Genomic DNA, 22677 nt, shown 5'->3' with positions numbered 1-22677 from the left:
AGAAGGGGACGACAGAGGATGAGATGGCTGGATGGCATCACTGACTCGATGGACATGAGTTTGCGTGAACTCCGCAAGTTGGTGATGGACAGGGAGGCCTGGCGTGCTGTGATTCATGGGGTCGCAAAGAGTCAGACACGACTGAGTGACTGAACTGAACTGAACTGAATGTGCAACCAGTGACACAACCTCTGCAGATCCAAATCCCTGCTACTCAAAACGCAGCCCTGGAACCAGCAGCACTAGCACCCCGTGGCAGCTTGTTAGATATCCAGGATCTCAGGCTCCATCTAAACCTGCTGTGTCAGAATCTGCATCTAAGGTCCCTAGGGGACTCCGTGCATTAAATCCAAGAAGCCTTCTTTTAGAGCACTTCCCCCTTTGAATTTGGCCCCAAGTTTACCACTTCCGGGAAGTCTCCCGTGATTTCATTCACCAATTTTTCTGTAAGTATCTGCCATTGCACATGCCAGGACTCTTATCTCTTAGCACTTATTGCCTCGCTCTATACTAAGTGTACCTCATCTGCTCTTTGTGAAACACTACTTTATAAACATTCTTCCAAGTGGGAAGCTCCCAGCTCTCTCTCCTGTTAAAGACCAGCTTGCTCAACTTGGGGTGAAGTGGGTGCAGGGAGATGGAAAATGCTGAGCAGCTATGCTGAAGCACAAGTTTTAAGACTTGTTGGAAAAATTGTTTCCAGTCATTTCAACTAATAAATTTATAAGCCTGCTGTCACTGCTTCTGTATATAAACAAACCCAAAATACACAAAGCATTTATTTCCCTATAGGACTCCTAGTGCTGGGGAAGATGAGAGTTAACTGTTTTTACACCAAGTCAAATTTCTCATGTTATTTACACAAAGAACTGCCTCTCAGCTGGTCTCATTGCTGTGCTCAAATTGCAGCCTACTGGGGCCACTCCCCCCTCCGACACACACACAGGTGCTCCCGGCCCCTAGGGCCAAGCCTCTGGAATGGCAAGTTACTGATAGATAAAGGGCAGCTCTGCTTTCCAACACAAACACATACTGTACTCAGGGTTCATCCTCTTGCAGATGAGGGCAAAGTTCCCAGAAAGGGGGAACAGCTCGGATTTGGCTGGAACAAAGATTCCTAAATCATTGATTTAATATGTTGTCATTAAAGGCTCTCAGGACACTCATATGGCCTCTAGAAAAATCTAGTTAAAAAACAACATGTTTTCTGAGTGTAAAAGTAATACAAAATTCTCAAAAGAAAGTAGAAAACCATGAAAATCAAATCACTCATCCAGCCACCTCAGATAAAGCACTGTTATCATTTTCATGCATTTCTCAGCCTTCCTTTGCATATACTATACACTTAAAAACCAGTTTTAAATTACACTGCTAATACTATCTTATAACTTGTTTTTAGAAAACAATATATCATGCACGTTTTCCAATGACACTATTGTTCTAAATATAATTTTAATGGCCTCCTAGTACTTGTGTATTAATGTCGCCAAAATTAATGGATATTTAGGATACAAACTATACATATATGACTGTATATATATGTATGTGTGTAAATATGTGTGATACATATGCATGTATATTACTGCAAAAAACAATGTGATGAATATCCCTGTAGACATTTTTTTGTTTCTAATCATCATTAATTATTCATCTGTTTTTTTTAATTTTTATATTAAAAACATTTTCCTAGAAGGAGAATTAAAAGATCAGTAGATATAAACTCTTTTTAAGGCATTTGACCTAAATTACAAGGTTGCCCCCAGAAACAATTCCTCTGACTTCCACACACCAGTAGACACAGGACTGCTTAAAGACTCTGTGCCCTTGGGACAATCTCATGAGCCTCTCCTCCCTTCTAAGAATCTCACTGGAAAGGCCATAATGGCCCAGGAATCCTGAATTATCAGCCAGTCCCTGACATGTTGGGGATTTTAAGGTGGTGGAGAAGGGCAGGTGAGAAATGGGTGGGTGGCAGAAACGGGAGGAAACATGAGTAAGAGAGAGGTCGGCCTCACCTCAAAGATGAATTTGGAGCTGCCAAAGTTGGTCTTCTGTTTCTGCCAGAAGTTGTCGGGTTTGATGATGAGGGCCACATGGATCTCAGCGGGAAAGGCTTCTTGCAGCGTCTTGAGGAGGGGCTTGATGAGGTCCCACTTGGACCCCCGCATGTCGATGATGACGGTGAAGCCACGTTTGCACACGTCCTCGCTGTGGGGAGGTCAGAGGGCAGGCATGGTCACTCTGGGCCACTGCGACTTCGGAGTACACAGTCAAAAAGCATCTGGAAACCTGCATTCCTCTTAATCTGGACCAACCTTCCAACTTCACACCAGGTCTCCTGGCTGTCTTCCAATGTCACTCAAAATGTACTGCCTCAGAAAACCTTTTGTGATTAACCTCATTTGACCAAGGGCATCTGGCTTCTCCCGGCACTTAGCAAATAACTCAGCCTTCCCTGTAGTCAATTGCACTTGTTGGGACATTTATGGTTTCAGCATTCACTATTGTGTTGGAGTTTCTTTTAATTCTTGTCTCCCTCTCTTGCTTCTGGGAGCAATCACCTTTTCTCCATTTGAATGCTGTACAAGCTCTCTAGAGACAGGGCTGCTGCTGCCCCTAGATCTGAAATGGAAAGTCCTTGGCATGAGTGCTATCCTTCCCCAGGCCCACATCAATGGTAGCCACTGGAATACTTTACCACTGAACCGAACCTGGGCCAAAGCATCTTTTTCTAAAACAGAGATCTAGGCCGATTCTATCAATTGATTAGAGATGGTACACAAGGTATTGATAACACCACTGTATTTAAGACGTATTACTTGGAGTTCAAAGTGTATGTCAGTTTTGACAAATTGTTGGGTCATGCCAATTACTCTTAAATGGCCAAGGGTGGGACTGATTAGAGCAGTGGATGTGGTCCCATTGTCTCACACACTTCCATTATACGAGTCGGGTATAAAAAGGCACATTTCAGAAGTTAAGAAAGGGGAACTACTCTTGAAATCAACGCAAGATGAAATGACAGTGACCAACTTTGAAAACTGAAAACTAATCAGACTAAATGAATCAAGATGATGCTACAAACTTACTTAAACACTTGGACTTTATAACACCTAATAATTTAAAGAAAAAAGAAAGTCAAAACAGTTATAACATCTCAGTTTGGAAGAAATGTTTTGGTAGTTAGGGGGCTTTTCTTGGTTTATTCAATCTATGTATTTATTTTCTAACTCAAAATAGACTTTGGTTAATTCACATGTTTGTATAAATACCGGTGTAGCATTTACTTAGGGTACTTGTCTTAATTTCCTATAACCCAGACTGTACTCGCTTAAAGCCCTGTACATGTTGCGTGCTCCACAGTCGTGTACCACCAGCTACCAATCACTTATTGCTACTGGAGGTAAGGCCACAACTGGAGGATTTCGTCTACAAATGGAAACAAAATTCTGTTTCAGGCTTCACTCTCAAATCTCAACCAGTGATAAACTTGTCAGACTTTTGAAGAGACCACAGCTCTTGCAATTGTGTGAATGTCTCAAGCATAAGGCAGCTTATTGGGCCTTCCAGTTATACAGGAAACTCCCCAGGCAGGGCAGACACTCTTTCCATTTCTTCTTGTTGACACAAAGGATTAGACTCAGCAAGCAAGAAGGTTGAGTCCTCCGTTTCTCTGCAAATCCTAAATCCCAAAGGAAAGCAGTTACCTCTTCTCCTACTCTGACATTTACTGAGTCAGTAAGTGGCCAGCGTAATTCTATATTATTGTATGAAAGCAATGTACCTTTTACTTAAATTGCAGAATTTCTTTCCCATTGTAAGAAAACACCTGCTAATCATAGAAAAGTTAAAATATTCAGAGATCTGCATGAGAGACACTAATGATAGGGATATATAATACTCAACAGGCCTATTTCCTTCCTGCCTTTTTTGTGCATGTAATTTTCATACCCTATAGTGTTCTACCTTTCACTGTAACATAGAATTTTTCTCATGTCTCAGATTTTTTTGAAATGATTACATTTAATGGCTTCCCTGGTGGCTCAGAGGTTAAAGCGTCTGCCTGCAATGCGGGAGACCGGGGTTTGATCCCTGGGTCAGAAAGATCCCCTGGAGAAGGAAATGGCAACCCACTCCAGTATTCTTGCCTGGAGAATACTATGGACGGAGGAGCCTGGTGGGCTACAGTCCATGGGGTTGCAAAGAGTTGGACACGACTGAGCGACTTCACTTCACTTCACTTGTAGCTCAGTCGGTAAAGAATTTTCCTGTAGTATAAGAGACCTGGGTTTGATCCCTGGGTTGGGAAGATCCCCTGGAGAAGGAAATGACAACCCACTCCAGTATCCTTGCCTGGAAAATCTCATGGACACAGGAGACTGGTGGGCTGCAGTCCATGGGGTTGCAAAGAGTCAGGCACGACTGAGTGACTAACAGTTACTTACTTAATGACACATAATCCATCTTATAACTACACCACAGTTTATTTAATCATTCTCATTACAGCTTTACAGAAGGGCACATCAATTTACATGTATACCAGCAAAGCATAAGTGTACCCCCTGCCCCCACTACTGTATCCTCATCAGCACTGATTATTGAATTTTTAAAATCTTTGCCAATTTTCTAAGAAAAATATTGTATTACATTTATATTTGCATTTCTTTGCTTACTGGCTATAGCTTATTGACCTATAAGAATTTCTTCTGTTACTTACCTGATCATTTCTTTTAACTATTTTTCTATTTCAGTTTAATGGCATTTCTTATTGAGCTTAGCTTCATCTGCAAGCAGAAGTCACTTGGTCGTGTCCGACTCTTTGCAACCCCATGGATTATACAGGCCATGGAGTTCTCCAGACAAGAATACTGGAGTGTGTAGCCGTTCCCTTCTCCAGGAGATCTTCCCAACCCAGGAATTGAACTGGGGGTCTCCTGCATTGCAGGCAGATTCTTTATCAGCTGAGCTACCAGGGAAGCCCTAGTCTGACTCACATTTGCTGCATGCCCACTTAGGCCAGGCATTGCACAGTAATTGGGGGTCTTCCCTTCCCTTAGAGATGACTGACTTCCTTGTTTACCAGCTCCTCAGGCCCTGTCGCTGTTACCATAATTATGTGGACATGAGAAAATCCCATCCCTAACAACAAAGAGTCAGTGTTGCCACCAAGAGCTGGAGTTTGACAATCCCAGATCTAAATGTGGTCATCAGTAACAGCTCACACACTGTTAACGAATAAGTTCTGACAACAAAAAGAGAAATCAGGTACTAATACTCTCTAGAAGTTCTCACTAGCTCAGGAGATGGAGAAAGAGACCCGGAGGTTGAATGCTGAGAGATAACCTAATTGGGCTTTCCTGGTAGCTCAGACTGAAAAGAATCTGCCTGCAATGTGGGAGACCTGGGTTCAATCCCTGGGACGGGAAAATCGCCTGGCAACCCAGTCCAGTATTCTTGCCTGGAGAATCCCATGAACAGAGGAGCCTGGTGGGCTACAGTTTATGGGGTCACAAAGAGTCGGACATGACTGAGCGACTAACACTTTCACTTTCAACCTAATTGGCATCTCTCTGTGAAAATAGCTGATCTACCGAAGTGCTTTCTCTGTGTGATTTGAAGCAAAAAGCATAGCCAGGGGAGGGTAAGGAACTTTTCTTCACATGCTTATTGTGCCACGGACTGTGGTTAGACACTTAACCCATGGTATTTCATTTCATCCTCACAATGACCTATAAACTTGGCATGTTATCATCACATAAGAGATGATGACACGGAGGCAGAGTATGTGCCTAAGGTTACGTGACTGGTAAGTGCCCAGCACAGAGTCAAAACCAGGACCACTGACTCCAAAGCCCACACTCAGGTTATTATACCAGATCACACCTACCAGGGCCACTATGTGTGGTGTTTTGTGACTGGGTGTGGAATGAAGGGTCAGTGATGAGGGGACCAGATTAGGAGACAGGGGAGATTAGGGCAAGGAATCCAAGTATATGACTTCATTCTACGGTCTTCAAAAATCACAAAAGCACAGAAGCAAAAGATTATGGCAAATTCAGGAAGTTCAAGTAATTCACTTTGGTTTAGGCACAGAGGTAAGAGCGTGGTGAGACAGTGTGGTCTGAGTGCCTCAGAGAGCCCTATTCTAGGCTCTGACCCTCCTTTTCCACCCTCCCCCCAGAGAACAAGGAGACCTGCCACATAAGAGTCCAGGCTGCCCCTACCCTTTTCTAGACCAAATTCCTTGTCCCTGGCATCCTAAAATTTTCAGCTCAAAGGGCCCTTAACCTACTTCCTGAGCTCATACGTGCCTCTCTCCTAGGTTCCATCCCCAGGGTGTAAAGAACACTACCAGTGTGAGTACCTTGGCCTGAGGGGTGGCAAAGAGCTGCTATTTTCAAAGATGTGGCTAGAACATGGATGTGTCAGCCAGGTTGTCCACATGCATGTAGGGGGCCCCTCCACAATGGAAGACAGACCTAGGAGGTAGGCAGAGAAGGGAGGCAGAGCATGAACTAAGGCAGAGCTCCCTGCAACTGCCAAGTTCTAGCAAGGAACACAGAGGAGTCCAACAAATATGAATCTGAAGTTGGCCTCCTAGGTTGCTATGAAAATATTTTTGTCAAGGTAGAAGGGTAGAACACATTTTTTTCTAACAGTTCATTAACTTGCTATATTAATTTTCAATATTTAGACACAGGGTATGTAGGTTTCCATTTGTACTCCTGCCCCATTGGCATTGCAATGTTAGAAGCAGGTCTCAAATTCAGAAGCAACTTGTACCACGGCAGGAGTGCTGCATTTATCCCTAAGGGCAGTGAGGAACAGAGCATGATCAGGTGATTTGGGAAGACTACCCCTGCAGGTGTGCTGAGGGACAGTAAATCGGGATCAGCCAGAGTAGAAGAACAAAAGCAGCAGAAGCAGAGACCACCTCCCTAGGACTAAAATGTGTCCTAAATGAAGCCTTCCTTGGGCTACCTGATTTAAAGCTGCAGCAGTCCCCTACCACTCCCTACTTCCCTTCCCTGATTTATGGTCTCCTCAGCACTCATTAACCAATGATTTGGTGGCAAAGACAGTAACGAATTTGCCTGCAGTGAGGGAGATACGGGTTCAATCCCTGGGTTGGAAAGATCTCCTGGAGAAGGAAATAGCAACTCCCTCTAGTATTCTTGTCTGGAGAATTCCATGGAGAGAGGAATCTGGTTACCATCTGGAGTGTGTATTTTACTTATTCATTTTTACTGTCCATTTTCCCCTCAATGGAAAGCAACCTCAATGAGGGAAGGGCTGTTTGTGTTGATTTCACTGCTAGATTCCCTGTGCCTACAGCACCTGGGGCAGGCTAAGACTCAACATATTGAGGAAGGAGGGTAGCAGGTAAGGGTATGATAGAATCTAGAGCCAACACACTTTGGTCAAAATCCTAGCTCCATCATCTACCTGTTGAGGAAACATAGGCAAGTACCTTTAAACCTCTACATCTCAGTTCCTTCACTATAAATTGTGAATAATAGTAACTACATTACAGAGTTATTTTAGAGATTAGGTTTGTTAAGATACATAAAGCACTTAGATGGTGCTGGGCACATATCCCTACTATGCAAGTCTAAGCTGCTGGGGGAGACACTGTTGGTGTCCCACCCAGGGCAATTGTGTTGATCTTTGTGCCCAGTCCCCAGCTCCATAAGTGTTGCGGCGATCAGCTTATGCCTGAGACCATCTCAGGAGACTTGCCTTTGACTGATGGGTGCACTTTTTCAAAAGCCAGGTGGCAGTTATACCCCGATCCCAATGGGGCCAGTGCCTCTCTTATACAGAGGTGCCTTTCACTCAAGGCAGGGTATCTCTGAAGTGTGACTTATACTCCAGTGCATTCTCTCTTCCCTGGGGGTCTCCACTGGACTTCTCCACTGCTCCTTCCTTCTCTGTTCCTCCAACTCCTTTACACTTTTTTCCTGGAGAGAATGCCCTTTAATAGACAATATCCATCTGAGTCCCTGTCTCAAGAAACAGTCACACATACATCAATTTCATAAATATACAACATTCTGAAGGCAATCTGAGGTATAGTCTTGAGATTAAAAGAGAAATATGAGTTGCAAATTTTGACTTGGGAGTCATACTATGCCGGGCACATAGTAGGTGTTCAATAACATTTGGTAAATGAATAAATCCATGAACATTGGCAGCAGATATGCACAGAAGTGGGTGACATCACCCAGTGAAGACAAGTAAGATGAAAAAAGAGCTCCCTGATAGCTCAGTTGGTAAAGAATCTGCCTGCAATGCAGGAGACCCTAGTTAGATTTCTGGGTTGGGAAGATCCGCTGGAGAAGGGATAGGCTACCCTCTCCAGTAACCTTAGGCTGCTGCTGCTAAGTCACTTCAGTCGTGTCCGACTCTGTGTGACCCCATAGACGGCAGCCTACCAAGCTCCCCCATCCCTGGGATTCTCCAGGCAAGAACACTGGAGTGGGTTGCCATTTCCTTCTCCAATGTATGAAAGTGAAAAGCGAAAGTGAAGTCACTCAGTCGTGTCCAACTCTTAGTGACCCCATGGACTGCAGCCTACCAGGCTCCTCCTTCCATGTGATTTTCCAGGCAAGAGTACTGGAGTGGTGTGCCATTGCCTTCTCCGATTCTTAGGCTACCCACTCCAGTATTCTTGGGCTTCCCTTGTGGCTCAGCTGGTAAAGAATCTGCCTACAATGTGGAAGACATGGGTTTGATCCCCGGGTTGGGAAGATTCCTTAGAGAAGGGAAAGGCTATCCACTCCAATATTCTGGAGAATTCCATGGACTGTATAGTATAGTCCATGTGGTCGCAAAGAATTGGACATGACTGAGCAACTTTCACTTTTAAGATGAGAAAGCTTCTGAGTCTAGGATAGAACTGATGTGAATATCAGTTTTAAGAGATAGGAGAAGAAAGTAGCTGAAGAACAAATGCAAAGAGGTAAGATAAAACTGGGAGAGCAGTGAAGTCAAAAAAAATCAGGGAAGAGAGGACTTCAAGGAGGAACTACAGCATCAAGTGCTCCAGAGAGGTAGGTCTTAGCTGAGATGAGAACTATTACATTTAGCAGCTACAAGGCCTTAGTTCAGTTGGTCAGGGCAATGTCACTAGGCACTGGGGCAGGAACTGGGTGGGGCAGGAAAGCAGCCTTCCTAACTGGTCTCTGTGATGATGGGAGAAAAGGTCAAGGTCATCAGAGACGGGATTTGGTGCACGTACTCCAGAAACCAACTGAGTTCACACTGCTCTTTGGCTATGCCCAACACCACAGAGAATACCAGGCCACCTCTTCCTCAAGCCTGCATGCCCCCAATCCTCCCTTCCTCTCAGTGTGCTCACATGGGGAGAGCTGCAGCAAGACAATTTACACTGGAACATAACTAGCAGGTGGTCATCCTTTTCCCTTTAGGATAGTTACCTTTTCAGTGATACTTCTTAGCCCAAATTTAATTTTCAGGGGAAGAATTTGCATTGTGTATGGTGAGGATGGGAGCACAGAAGGTGAAGTTTGGAGCAGTGGGCCTTCAGACCCACTAAGTAGGGGGAAGGAGAGTGAGTGACCCTCCCCATCTCCCATGCCCCCTGCTTTAGAGGTAGAGTGCAGTCACTGCCCTACTCCTCCTGCCCTGCTAATTTCCCATATGGCACTTGAGACCTGGGCCCTGTTGGCCAGCTTCTCATCCTTTGCAATAAATTTCAGTTCCTTCCAACTGAGCTGTGAACTGATTCATGGACTCTCAGGGGCTCTCAGGCCCAGGACGTAACGTATACTGAGTGACGGGATGACTGATCAGATAGTTCTTGTACTCAGTTCTACACCATTTACTCTTTTGTTCTCACGTGTCACTGGGGCTGTTTTCACTCAGCAAGCCCATGCTACCTCAAAACGGCATTTGCACCACTTTATGCCAATGCTTTTCAACCTTTACTGACTTTCATCATCACCTAGGACCCTTATTTAAAATGATGATTTCGGGAGCTTCCTTTGTGGTCCAGTGGTTAGCAGTCTTCCTTGCAATGCAGGGGACATCAATTCAATCCTTGGTCCAGGAAGATTCCACATGCCACAGGGAGCTAAGCCTGTGAACCACAACTACTGAGCGCAGGTGCCACAATTACTGAAGCCAGACTGCCTAGAGTCTGTGCTCTGAAACGAGAAGCCATTTCAATGAGAAGCCCACGCACCGCAACTGCAGAGTAGCCCCTGCTTGCTGCAACTAGAGAAAGCCCCTGTGCAGCAAGGAGACTCCGTGAAATCAAAATAGAAATAATTTAAATTTTTTAAAAATAATGATTTCAGTGACCCCTTTCAGATACTCTGATGAAAATCAGTCTGGGATGAGCTCCAGGAATCTCCTAGGTGATCCAAGAACAACACCTAGACTCTCTTAGGCGTGGTTTGTGAGAGTTTAATGATGTGCACTTTGTCTACAATAGATGAGGCCTGGCATTAATAAACAGGTGACAGAATGCAACTCCACAGTCTGAACATTGTTTGCAGGGAGGACAGACAGCTGTGCTACACAGAAGTTAGTCAAAAATGTTAGTGAGTTTCTCTCTTCATAGCCTTATGCTCTCTTGAAGGGAGTTATTTACTGCGAGCCCAGGTTTATATGCCTTCACAATGAGAGACTGGTCATGAAGGGGCTTCATAAATAATACAGTGTCATATATTTTTTTCATTAATTTTTTAATCTAACAAATATTTATTGAGCACTTACTCTGTGGCTGGCCCAGTGCTAGGCACTAGGGATATAAATGTGGATAAGACAGACACATGAAGGTAATATTCTAGGGTGAGAGATGGACACAGTAGCTATATCAATAGCACAAAAGCAAATTGTGGTAAGTCTTAACAACTTATCAGGTGGCCAGAACAGGCCACTATGAGGAGCTGACATTTAAACAGTGACCAAAACTATAAGAAGCAGAGAGTTAAGGCAATGTTGTAAAAAGAAAAATGGAGGCAGAGGAAACAGCCTGAGTGAAGGTCCTGAGGTGGAAAAGAGCCTGTGTGCTGGCTGATCCTTCACTATGGGGAGGAAACAGGGGAAGTGAAATTCATAAGGAAGCTGGAGACCAGCAGCCAGAACTGGCTGTAAATATTGAGGAGCTCCAAACTCTAAGATGGAGAGAAATATAAACTGAGAGCCAAACTTGGAGCAGCTGGTTTTTTTTTTTAATTAAAGTGGGACAGACATATAGATTGTTAATTATTATTAATCTACATGTATGTTCATGAGAATCTATGTCTGCTAAGTGTTTTATATGCTTTATCTAATTTACTCCTCACATGAAACTCAGAAGTAGCTTCTATTATTATCCCACCCTATAGTTGAAGGAACTAAGGCCCAGAGAGGCTGAGTAACTTGCTAAAGTCACCAGGAAAAGGTAAAATCATATTTGAATCTAGGCTGATTGCAGTATCTGTCATGCTACCTTGCCTCAGAGAGAAACAGAACACTTGAACCTGAAGAAACGTTAGTGCTTACCCTGCTGATCCTTCATTTCAGAGCTAAGGGCAGCAAATGCCAGAGGAGGGAAGTGATTTGTTCAGAGCCACACAGCTGGGTGGATGTTTTGTATATTTAGCTTCCCTGGTGGCTCAGGTGATAAAAGCGTCTGCTTGCAATGCAGGAGACACGGGTTCGATCCCTGGGTCAGGAAGATCCCCTGGAGAAGGAAATGGCAACCCACTCCAGTTCTCTTGCCTGAAAAATTCCATGGATGGAGGAGTCCTGTAGGCTACAGTCCATGGGGTTGCAAAGAGTCAGACACGACTGAGCGATTTCACTTCACTTTGTATATTTGGACCAGACATCCAGTTGTCAATCTGCCCATTCCATGTCTTCTATTAAGTCACAAGAAATTTGGAACTGAGACATTAAGTAATCTGGTTTGCAGGGCCAGGATATCCTGTTTTGAGCATCAGAGTTCCTTCCCTGGGAGTGAGGACTCTCTTGTTTACGGTTCCACTGAGCTCTGGCAGTAGAGAGATAGCCTGATCCCCTGTGCCCCAGCTTCTGTGGTGCCAACTGAGATTCACCCCATATATATGAGTGCCTGACAGATTCTCACTTGCAACAGCTACTGGAATAAATGTAACAATGACCCATCCTGGTGGCAGGTGGGGGAGCAGAGATCAGCAATGAGTACCACTCCAGCGGAACAGGTGAGGAGGCAGTAAGAGCTTCTGCTTAGTGTGTGCTGATGGGAGCTGCTCAGGTGCTGTTAATTGTGGGCTACAGGGTGTGTCTGAATCCTAGTGTGGGGACCTGGGAAGGAGCAGAAGTAGATTTCAAATCAGACCTATTCACTGAGTAGTCCAGGGAAGGAGACAAACTGAACACTGGGGCAGAGGGCTGGACTGGTCACTGAGCAGGGAGTGAGGGACAGGACGGCCGAGTCAGATGGGAGGACTTCCTGTCTCACAGGGCAGCAGGGCCCTACCACACACAGCTCTGGCCCCACAGGAGCAAGCAGGACCCGCAATGCAGGATGATCTGGAGGGATGATGAAGTCTTACCATGGTGCATGGACAGTTCATGGCGAGCAACAGAAACCAGCAAAGTGTGGAAGGAAGAGTAGCCCCAAGAAATCTCCTTCACACTTTCCTTAGAACTACACTCTACCCATGTCTCCCTCACATCATTTCAAGCTGAATTTCTCCATTCAGAATTTGAGCATCAAAAAGGGTCCTTGGAGTTCTGAGAAGAAAACCATGCCCTGACCCATTTGTGTCTGAGTTCTCAAGCCATTCCCAGGTCATGGAGAGTCCGTGGCTATGGGAATCCCGATTTTGTTTCGATCCTTTTGTCTACCACACTGATCTGTGTGAACCTGTTTTCTGCTCTTTGGTGCTATTCTAATAGCGGCTTTCTGCTGATTGCCCCAAACCACACCACACCCACTTTCTTAAACAACCAGAAATCAGCAGGTATTAAAGAGAAGTGTTAAAGACACATTAGCACCTGCTTTAAGCTTTCTAATTGGTATAATCAGAAGTAGTAAAAAGAACATTGGAGGAGGCAGTGCCTTACAGAGCAATGAGCCACTAGAGAGAATATCCTGTAGTGAGTAAGAGATCAGTCACACAGACAGTTCTCAAACTCAACCTGCACAGCATGAAGGTTCCTGTTTGGCTGTATGTGAAAAGAAGAGGAGAAGCTCAGAGAGGTGGGAGGGCTCCCGTGCTTGTCCTATACCTCTTGGCAGACTCACAGGTGGCTGTCCACCATCAGCTGGCTTTCAGAAGGAGATTCATCTACCACCAAATCCTTCTCAGGATCCATGTTAATCCATCCAGAGGTTTTTTCCTATGTTTGTTTCTTTAAAAAAAAAAATAATTTATTTGTTGTTAGCTGTCCTCGGTCTTCGTTGCTGCACAGCATCTCTTTCTCTCTAGTCGCTGTGAATAGGGGCTACTCTCTAGCTGGTGTGTGGGCTTCTCACTGCGGTGGCTTCTTTCGGTGCAGAGCACGGGCTCTAGCACGTGCAGACTTCAGTAGCTGGGGCAATGGGCTCAGTAGGTGCAGCTCCCAGGCTCGAGAGCACAGCCTCAATAGTTGTGGTGCACAGGTTTAGCTGGTCCACAGCACATGGCATCTTCCCGGATCAGGGATCAAACCTGTGTCTCCTACATTGGCAGGGGGATTCTTCATGTTTTGTTTCTGTATTTTGTTTTGATTTCCTGGAAGACACTCTAGGTCCACTTTTCCAGGGTATGATTATTCCAAACAACTTGTCTTTTCTATTCAATTAGTAACACATCTTTTGCCTCTGCACCTCTGATCTGTGATGCCAGGGCTACAGGGCAAAAGCTCAGAGATGATCCTTTATCCTAAAACAAAGTCTCAATCCTTTCTCTGTAAAGTGGGGAGAATGACTAATTGGTCTCGGGTTTCAGCTCAGCAGTGTTTAAAAGATCCCTGCAGATTTGAACATGCAGCCATGGTTAAGTGCCCCTACAACAAACGTTCTAGAGATGTTCTTGCCTGTTTCTGGGTCTAAGAGCTCCCGCTTGCCAGTTCCCCACCCTTGACTACCAGAAACCAAGCCAACTCTTGCCCAACTCAGCATCCCAGGTAGACCTCGGAATGGAGTCCAAGTAAAGAAGGGTTATGTTTTCCACTGCTTTAAAGTTTGCTGCCTAATTCCACCCAAATGAAACTGTTTAAAAAAAAAAGAAAAGAAAAGAAAAGAAATAAAACATTTTGATTGCAGCTGGGCCAGAGGCAGAGATGTAGCCGATTCTCTTTTCAATCCGTGGACAGAGTGTGGTGAAGATTCAGGCCCCAAGATTACTTCCACATCCCCAAGTATGGCCATAAAGTTTAGGTCAATGGCCTAAAACACACAGCAAGACCTCTGCACCCACAAACTGACTTATTCTCAATGCTGTCTTTAAAAACACTTTCTAAAAATAAAAAAAAAACAAAAAAGCTCAAAAATAACAAGATTTTCCAGCCTACAGATAGTCAAAGGAGCATACTATAGACTGAAAGGAGCTCCCAAGAAGAGTTCCAGGAATGACCCAGCTAACAGACCAAAGTAAAAGGACGCAGCCTTCCAAAGGAAGGTTCCTGTGGGGGCCAGCCTGGTTAGCTGCATATAAACCTAGAATGTGTTAACCTACCAGATTATTACCTGACAGTCTCACATTCTCTGAAACACAACTTCCATCCACCAAAGAAAAAGACCTGCTTTCTAAGCCAGACTGGTCTGGGGCAGGGCACTTGGAAGGAGCCCCTCTCAGCTAGGAGAAAAGGAGCTGGGAAACTTGGGAGAAGCATCAGAACCATGGTTCCTAAAAGTCTGAGGCTGGCTGGCTAGAGAGAGCAGGCGGCAGAGGGGCGGGTCCAGGGGGCTGGGATGGAAACTGACATTTCCATTTCCCAACCTCAGCCTCCTGTCCTATTTCCTATTCTGCTTCGTAGAGTTGTTCACCCCTCCTTCTAGGGCATTCAGAATATGAAACAGAAGTGAAATGGAAACCAAGGGAAAGAAGAAAGGATGAAAGCCAAAAACAGCAACCTCTCCACAATGCCCTCTCCCGCCCCTCCCTAGACCATCCCCAAGGCCATGCTCCTCCGGCCTTCACCATCTGCGCTTTCCCATAGTCAGGCCAGGTGAAAACTCAGGCATCTTTTTTTTTAACTTAAAAAAATATGCATCATTATAAAATGCTCATACATCTGTGAGTAGTAGGCCAAAGACTGAATCCACATTCCAAAGACTGTAATCTGTCTAACCACGGTGTCTCAGTCACCCCAACTATCAGTCACAGGGAGCTTTTCCAAAGCCGGGAGACAGAGAAGAGAGTTGACCCAGGTGGGGCTGCAGCAATGTGCCATGTTCCGCCCCACCCACAGAACAGGGACTCCTTGCTCACTGCAAACTCTGTTGCCATCACCACTCTTCCTCCTCTCACTGCATCCCCACCTCTCTCACCCTCTCAAGGGGATCCCCTCCTCTCTGGCTGGGCTCTACTTTCCTAGCAGGGCAGGTGGAATCCTCATTAATAAACCACATACTTCCTCCAGGAAATAATCATTGGTTAAAACTGCCTGCGTACGCCTCCTCTCCTCCCTGAGTAACAATCACTTTCTTGAAAGCCCACTGCGATTTCCCTGTACATACAGACAAATGCCCAAATAACCTATCAACACAGACCCCTCAGCTGTCTTTACACTGTCAGGGCCAGGTCCGCTGGACTTTGCCGAGGCAGGAGCTTCACTCGGCACAGAGCAGGTGCCTCTACATTCTGACAGCAGCCAGGGGCTCTGCGATTTCCACGGTGGAAAACCTCGGTAAGGCTCAGGCACAGGAGTAAACCTGGGAGCGGTGAGGGGGGTAGTGGAGACCCAAAGGAGAAAGCCAAGGGAGCGGGACATGTCTGGAATTCAAGCCAACCAGGAACAGTTCCTGCATGCCTTTGCCCTGACCCACAGCTAGCTTAGAGACTCTGAGAGCTCATGGGTAAGGGGAAAATTCCTCCACACAAGACCCCAGGGAGGCCCTGACCCCAGTGGCTGTCAGGAGGCAGTTCAAGGTTGTAACCACCGGCCCCAGCAATACCACTGGCCAGCTGGGTGACCCTCAGCATCTCGCCACACTCTCTGGATAGCACTCCACCCTTTGAAAGTGAAGGGGTTGGCCTGGCTGACCTCTGCAATCCCTTCCTACCTCAAATTCCAGGATCCTAACCTATCTACTTCTTCTGAAATTCAGTTCAGATTATACATCCAATAAACTGTCTCTGATGACGTCCACTGAACTGCTATGCTTATTTAACAACTGCCTAGAAAATGTTTAGTTTTTTTTCTCCAGTGGGTCCTAGAATCTCCACCAGACTGCAAGCTTTTCCAAGCGCAAGAACTAGGTCCCCTCTCAGTGTGCAAGTTCAGCCTGAAAAAACCAGAGGATTATTTGACCATCATCTCTTAAATTGTTGTGTATGTAAACTAAACAATTGTTCCATTTATATACACAGATTTAAATCTGGACTGACTTGCAGGCGTCCTAATGGAATACTTTATCCCCATCGGGGCTAGGTCAGGGGGAGGAATGGTTCTTGCCTTCCTCCAGGTCCAAAACAGGGAATTTCTTCCTTAGTAAGGAAGTTCTGAAGTCTGAGATTCCTGCAAAGGAAAACTGCCTCCAGTCTAGAAATGAGACGACAGTCTCTTCTGAGACAGGGAATCAGGGTGGAGAGTGTCACAGCACTAGGTTCAAACCTTGCCTAGAGCACCAGGCCAAGAGGAGTTTCCATGCAAAACCTGGCACACAAATTGCTAGCATTGTAAACATGAAATTCCAGCTCAGGACTGCATGAAACAGTCTGAGATAAGAGGGAGGAAATTGTATTGATTTTAGAGTTTTTCAATAGTTCTCAAAACCAAAGCTGATCCTTGTTTGACCTAGAATGAGGTAGGGGGCGGGCAGAGGAGGGAGGCCCTGAGAGAAGGTGAAAGAGGAAGCAGGACCATCAGGGCGCACACTTGGATGATGTCAGTAAGTGACTCGGAAAAACATTCGTTTTAGCTGAGTCACGGTGGCTCTGACAAAGTGCTCCTGTCTGGGTTCCGGAAGAAAAAGGGCTGGCTGTCACACTTGCTCGATATAGAAACAGGAATACTTCTTGTTGATGAGACAGCATCCACTCCTGGCTCCCTGGCATGCTCCTCCATACTCTGTCCTCTGATAGAAGGCTCCGCAGCGGAGCCAGTCCACCCACCTGGCCTGGGCCCCTCTGTGGGTACAGCCCCTTACAGAGGAAAGAAGACATTCCAAAGGAGCCCTGGGTCTGACTTCAGTGACTTCATGTCTGGAAAAGAGAGACTGGCATTGGCTCTGATGGGATGGAGAGGGTGAGACACTGCCCTTTTCTCTTGGGGCTCTCCTAGTCTAAGAGAATTCAGCCAACTTGCAAGGTGCTGCTCTGTAAACTTCCAACAAGACCCACTGACCTGCCCTCAAGCTGTTTTCCATCTATCAGGGAAAAAGCTTTCTGAATAATCACAACTCATGGAAGACAGGGGACCCATCACCACTACCTGATGGGTTTTCTAGTTTCAAAAGTCTTCAAATTTTTTTCAAAGTATTTTGTTCTGCATAGGTGATGTCAGACTTTCAAGAGAGACATTCTTTAAAAGTTGTTTTATCTAAAGCAATCCAAGAAGAGATAAGGTGGAGTAAAAGAGGTAAGGGGGAAACCTCCTTCTTATAATAAAAGTTACAGTGAAAAACTGGCATAGAAATTTTCCACACTAGTAAGTATATACACCAGAATTATACTCTTAGCACCAAAAAGCCCTACATGGTGATGTCTTTCTTGTTCTCATTTCCCATGTTTGGAGGAAAAAAATAGAACCTTTAAGGGAAGGTTTGAAAAGACAAATTAAGACGTCAATCTTCAGTGTTTGTGGCTAATGCAAACAGTGAGGGAGACAGTAGAAATGTCAAGAGATAAGTATGCCTGGGGCACTGTAACTTCAAGTCTACCTAAGGCTGAAGACAAACCAATAGGAGTGATTTTCTTTTTAAAAAAGGATTTTCTTTTATAAAAGGAAGAATTGATATAGAGATTCTGCCTGGTAGGCTACAGTCCATGGGATCGCAAAGAGTCGGACACGACTGAGCGACTTCACCTTCACCTTCACATTATTTAAGCGTTTTTACCCAAAACAGCATTATTATAAAATTCTCAGTTTCAACTAGCAATATTCAAGCTAAAGATTTCTACAAACATTATTTAATATTTCAATGTGAAAGTGTAAGTTGCTCAGTCAGGTCCGACTCTTTATGGAATTCTCCAGGCCAGAATACTGGAGTGGGGTAGCCTTTCTCTTCTCCAGGGGATCTTCCCAACCCAGGGATTGAACCCAGGTCTCCCGCATTACAGGCGGATTCTTTACCAGCTGAGCCACAAGGGAAGCCCAAGAATACTGGAGTGGGTAGCCTATCCCTTCTCTAGCAGATCTCCCCAACTCAGGAATTGAACCAGGGTCTCCTGCATTGTAGGCAGATTCTTTACCAATTGAGCTATCAGGGAATTTAATATTAAACTAATTCCATAGTTCAGGAAAAATAATTATCATTTAGTGGTTACTTAGGTTTAAATGTTTCAATAAAAATTTAAAAAGTAAAGCCTAGAAAACCTAAGGTCAAAGGAGGAGAGGGCATAATATTTGGAGCCCTTGACAAAATCCACCTGTATCTTCCCTGGAGAAGGAAATGGCAACCCACTCCAGTATTCTCACCTAGAAAATCCCATGGACAGAGGAGCGGCTACAGTCTATGGGGTGGCAGGGAGTTGCACATGACTTAGCGACTACACCATACAAACCATGTCTTCCAGGCAGCTGAGCTAATGTACTCCACCACTTGGTGGCAGCATACCTAAACTGCCAGAGTGTGTAAAGGGTAAAGGGTTAGCAGTTCAGCCGTGTATGACTCTTCGCAACCCCATGGAATGTGGCTTGCCAGCCTGCTCTGTCCGTGGAATCCTCCAGGCAAGATTACTGGAGTAGGTTGCCATTTTATACATATGTAAGGCTTCCCTAACGGCTCAAATAGTAAAGAATCAGCTTGCAATGCAAGAGATCCAGGTTTGATCCCTGGGTAGGGAAGATCCCCTGGAGAAAGCAATGACTACCTACTAAAGTATTCTTGCCTAGAGAACCCCATGGACAGAGGAGACTAGCAGGCTACATTCCAAGGGGTCGAAAAGAGTCGGACACGACTGAGAAACTAAGTTTCACTTTCATACGTATATAATAAAGGCAGTCTCAACAAAACTAAAGTGACATAACATGAAGTGTCAGCATCCAGTATATGCCTCCCAAACATACACTCATCTCACATGCTAGCAAAATCATGCTCAAAATTCTCCAAGCTAGGCTTCAACAGTACGTGAACCTAGAACTTCCAGATGTACAAGCTGGATTCAGAAAAGGCAGAGGAACCAGAGACCAAATTGCCAACATCCACTGGATCATAGAAAAAGCAAGAGAATTCCAAAAAAACCCATCTACTTCTGCTTCATTGACTACGCTAAACCTTTCGACTGTGTGTATCACAGCAAACTGTGGAAAATTCTTCAAGAGATGGGAATACCAGACCACCTGACCTGCCTCCTGAGAAATACGTATGCAGGTCAAGAAGCAACAATTAGAACTGGACATGGAACAAAGGACTGGTTCCAAATTGGGAAAGGAGTACATCAAGGCTGTATATTGTAACCCTGCTTATTTAACTTTTACACAGAGTACATCATGCGAAATGCTGGGCTGGATGAAGCACAAGCTAGAGTCAAAATTGCTGGGAGAATATCAATAACCTCAGATATGCAGATGACACCACCCTTATAGCAGAAAGCGAAGAGGAACTAAAAGCCTCTTGATGAAAGTGAAAGAGGAGAGAGAAAAAGCTGGCTTAAAACTCAACATACAAAACACTAAGATCAAGGCATCCGGTCCCATCACTTCATAGCAAATAGATGGGGGAATAATGGAAACAGTGATAGACTTTATTTTCTTGGGCTCCAAAACCACTGCAGATGGTGACTGCAGCCATGAAATTAAAAGATGCTTGCTCCTTGGAAGAAAAGCTATGACCAACCTAGACAGCATATTAAAAAGCAGAGACCTTACTTTGCCGATAAAGGTCTGTCTGGTCAAACCTATGGTTTTTCCAGTAGTCCATGTATGGATGTGAGAGTTGCACCATAAAGAAGGCTGAGCGCTGAAGAACTGATGCTTCTGAACTGTGGTGTTGGGGAAGACTCTTGAGAGTCCCTTGGACTGCAAGGATATCCAACCCATCCATCCTAAAGGAAATCAGTCCTGAATATTCATTGGAAGGACTGATGCTAAAGCTAAAACTCCAATACTCTGGCCACTTGATGCGAAGAACTGACTCATCAGAAAAGACTTAGAGGCTGGCAAAGATTGAAGGCAGGAGGAGAAGGGGACAACAGAGGATAAGATGGTTGGATGGCATCACCGGCTTGATGGACATGAGTTTGAGCAAGCTCTGGGAGTTGGCGATGGACAGGGAAGCCTGGCGTGCTGCAGTCCATGGGGTTGCAAAGAGTTGGACGCGACTGAGTGACTGAACAGAACTGAAACATACACAACCCCAAATACCAGTGAGGGGCATCTGATAGAACCTAACCAATGACAGGTGAAGAGAGAAACAGAAACATGTTGAAAATATTTACATAATGAGAGAGGGAATATGTATGCTTAGTTGCTCAGTTGTGTCTGACTGTTTGTGACCCCATGGACTGTAGCCTGCCAGGCTACAGAAAGCTGGGTCCCAGAATCTATAGGATTCTCCAGGCAAGAATATTGGAGTGGGTTGCCATTCCCTTCTCCAGGGGATCTTACTGACTTAGGGATCGAACCTGGGTCTCCTGCAACGCATGCAGATTTTTTACCATCTGAGCCACCAGGAAAGCCCCAAAGGGGAGGGAGAAACAACCCCAAATCTGGAACCCACAAAGTGAAAAACATATCCTTCTTCCTCAATGCCAAGCTCTCTCTCTAGTATCCATATTTAGGGATCTCCCTCACAACATTCCAGACAAATGAATTTGAATGAAATTTATTTATTTATTTATTTTAAAATTTACAATACTGTATTGGTTTTGCCATACATTGACATGAATCAACCACGGGTGTACATGCGTTCCCAAACATGAACCCCCCTCCCACCTCCCTCCCCATAACGTCTCTCTGGGTCATCACCGTGCACCAGCCCCAAGCATGCTGTATCCTGCGTCGGACATAGACTGGCGATTCGATTCTTACATGATAGTATACATGTTACAATGCCATTCTCCCAAATCATCCCACCCTCTCCCTCTCCCTCTGAGTCCAAAAGTCCGTTATACACATCTGTGTCTTTTTTGCTGTCTTGCATACAGGGTCGTCATTGCCGTCTTTCTAAATTCCATATATATGTGTTAGTATACTGTATTGGTGTTTTTCTTTCTGGCTTACTTCACTCTGTATAATCGGCTCCAGTTTCATCCATCTCATTAGAACTGATTCAAATGTATTCTTTTTAATGGCTGAGTAATACTCCATTGTGTATATGTACCACAGCTTTCTTATCCATTCATCTGCTGATGGACATCTAGGTTGTTTCCATGTCCTGGCTATTATAAACAGTGCTGCGATGAACATTGGGGTACATGTGTCTCTTTCAATTCTGGTTTCCTCGGTGTGTATGCCCAGCAGTGGGATTGCTGGGTCATAAGGTAGTTCTATTTGCAATTTTTTAAGGAATCTCCACACTGTTCTCCATGAATTTGAATGAAATTTAAATCATCCTGATTCCCCAGCATGAATTCCTGAAAAACCTGAATATACTGAGATTTATTTCACCTGCAACACAGAAGTTTACCTAATCTAAGTGGAAACAGCAACATTAGCTTCCTAATCAGCCTGCTGTCAGTAAGCCATAGGTCTCTGAATCCTAAGAAAGAGAGCAAATGACCACACCTAAGCCTTAGAGAAAAGAAAGTCTTCTTCAGTGATCAATGCAAAGAAATAGAGGAAAACAACAGAATGGGAAAGACTAGAGATCTCTTCAACAAAATTAGAGATACCAAGGGAACATTTCATGCAAAGATGGGCTCAATAAAGGACAGAAATGGTATGGACCTAACAGAAGCAGAAGATATTAAGAAGAGGTGGCAAGAATACACAGAAGAACTGTACAAAAAAGATCTTCACGACCTGGATAATCATGATGGTGTGATCATTCATGACCTGGATAATCACGATGGTGTGATCACTCACCTAGAGCCAGACATCCTGGAACATGAAGTCAAGTGGGCCTTAGAAAGCATCACTACGCACAAAGCTAGTGGAGGTGATAGAATTCCAGTTGAGCTATTTCAAATCCTGAAAGATGATGCTGTGAAAGTGCTGCACTCAATATGCCAGCAAATTTGGAAAACTCAGCAGTGGCCACAGGACTGGAAAAGGTCAGTTTTCATTCCAATCCCAAAGAAACGCAATGCCAAAGAATGCTCAAACTACCACACAATTGCACTCATCTCACACGCTAGTAAAGTAATGCTCAAAATTCTCCAAGCCAGGCTTCAGCAATACATGAACCGTGAACTTCCTGATATTCAAGCT

At 44.8% G+C, this 22677-nt stretch overlaps 1 protein-coding gene across 1 annotated transcript in view; it reads right to left on the bottom strand.

The window, feature by feature from the left end:
- The window catches only part of KALRN (kalirin RhoGEF kinase), a 694022-nt gene that overhangs the window by 447140 nt on the left and 224205 nt on the right, over positions 1 to 22677 (bottom strand). Inside the window, exon 4 of the mRNA XM_052653860.1 lies at positions 2016 to 2208. Within this exon, the coding sequence (XP_052509820.1) occupies positions 2016 to 2208 (193 nt within the window). The remainder of the gene's footprint in view (positions 1 to 2015; positions 2209 to 22677) is intronic.

Source organism: Budorcas taxicolor, chromosome 1 (assembly GCF_023091745.1).
Source record: "Budorcas taxicolor isolate Tak-1 chromosome 1, Takin1.1, whole genome shotgun sequence".
Lineage (NCBI taxonomy): Eukaryota > Metazoa > Chordata > Mammalia > Artiodactyla > Bovidae > Budorcas > Budorcas taxicolor.
This window is presented reverse-complemented; position numbering and strand designations above follow the sequence as displayed.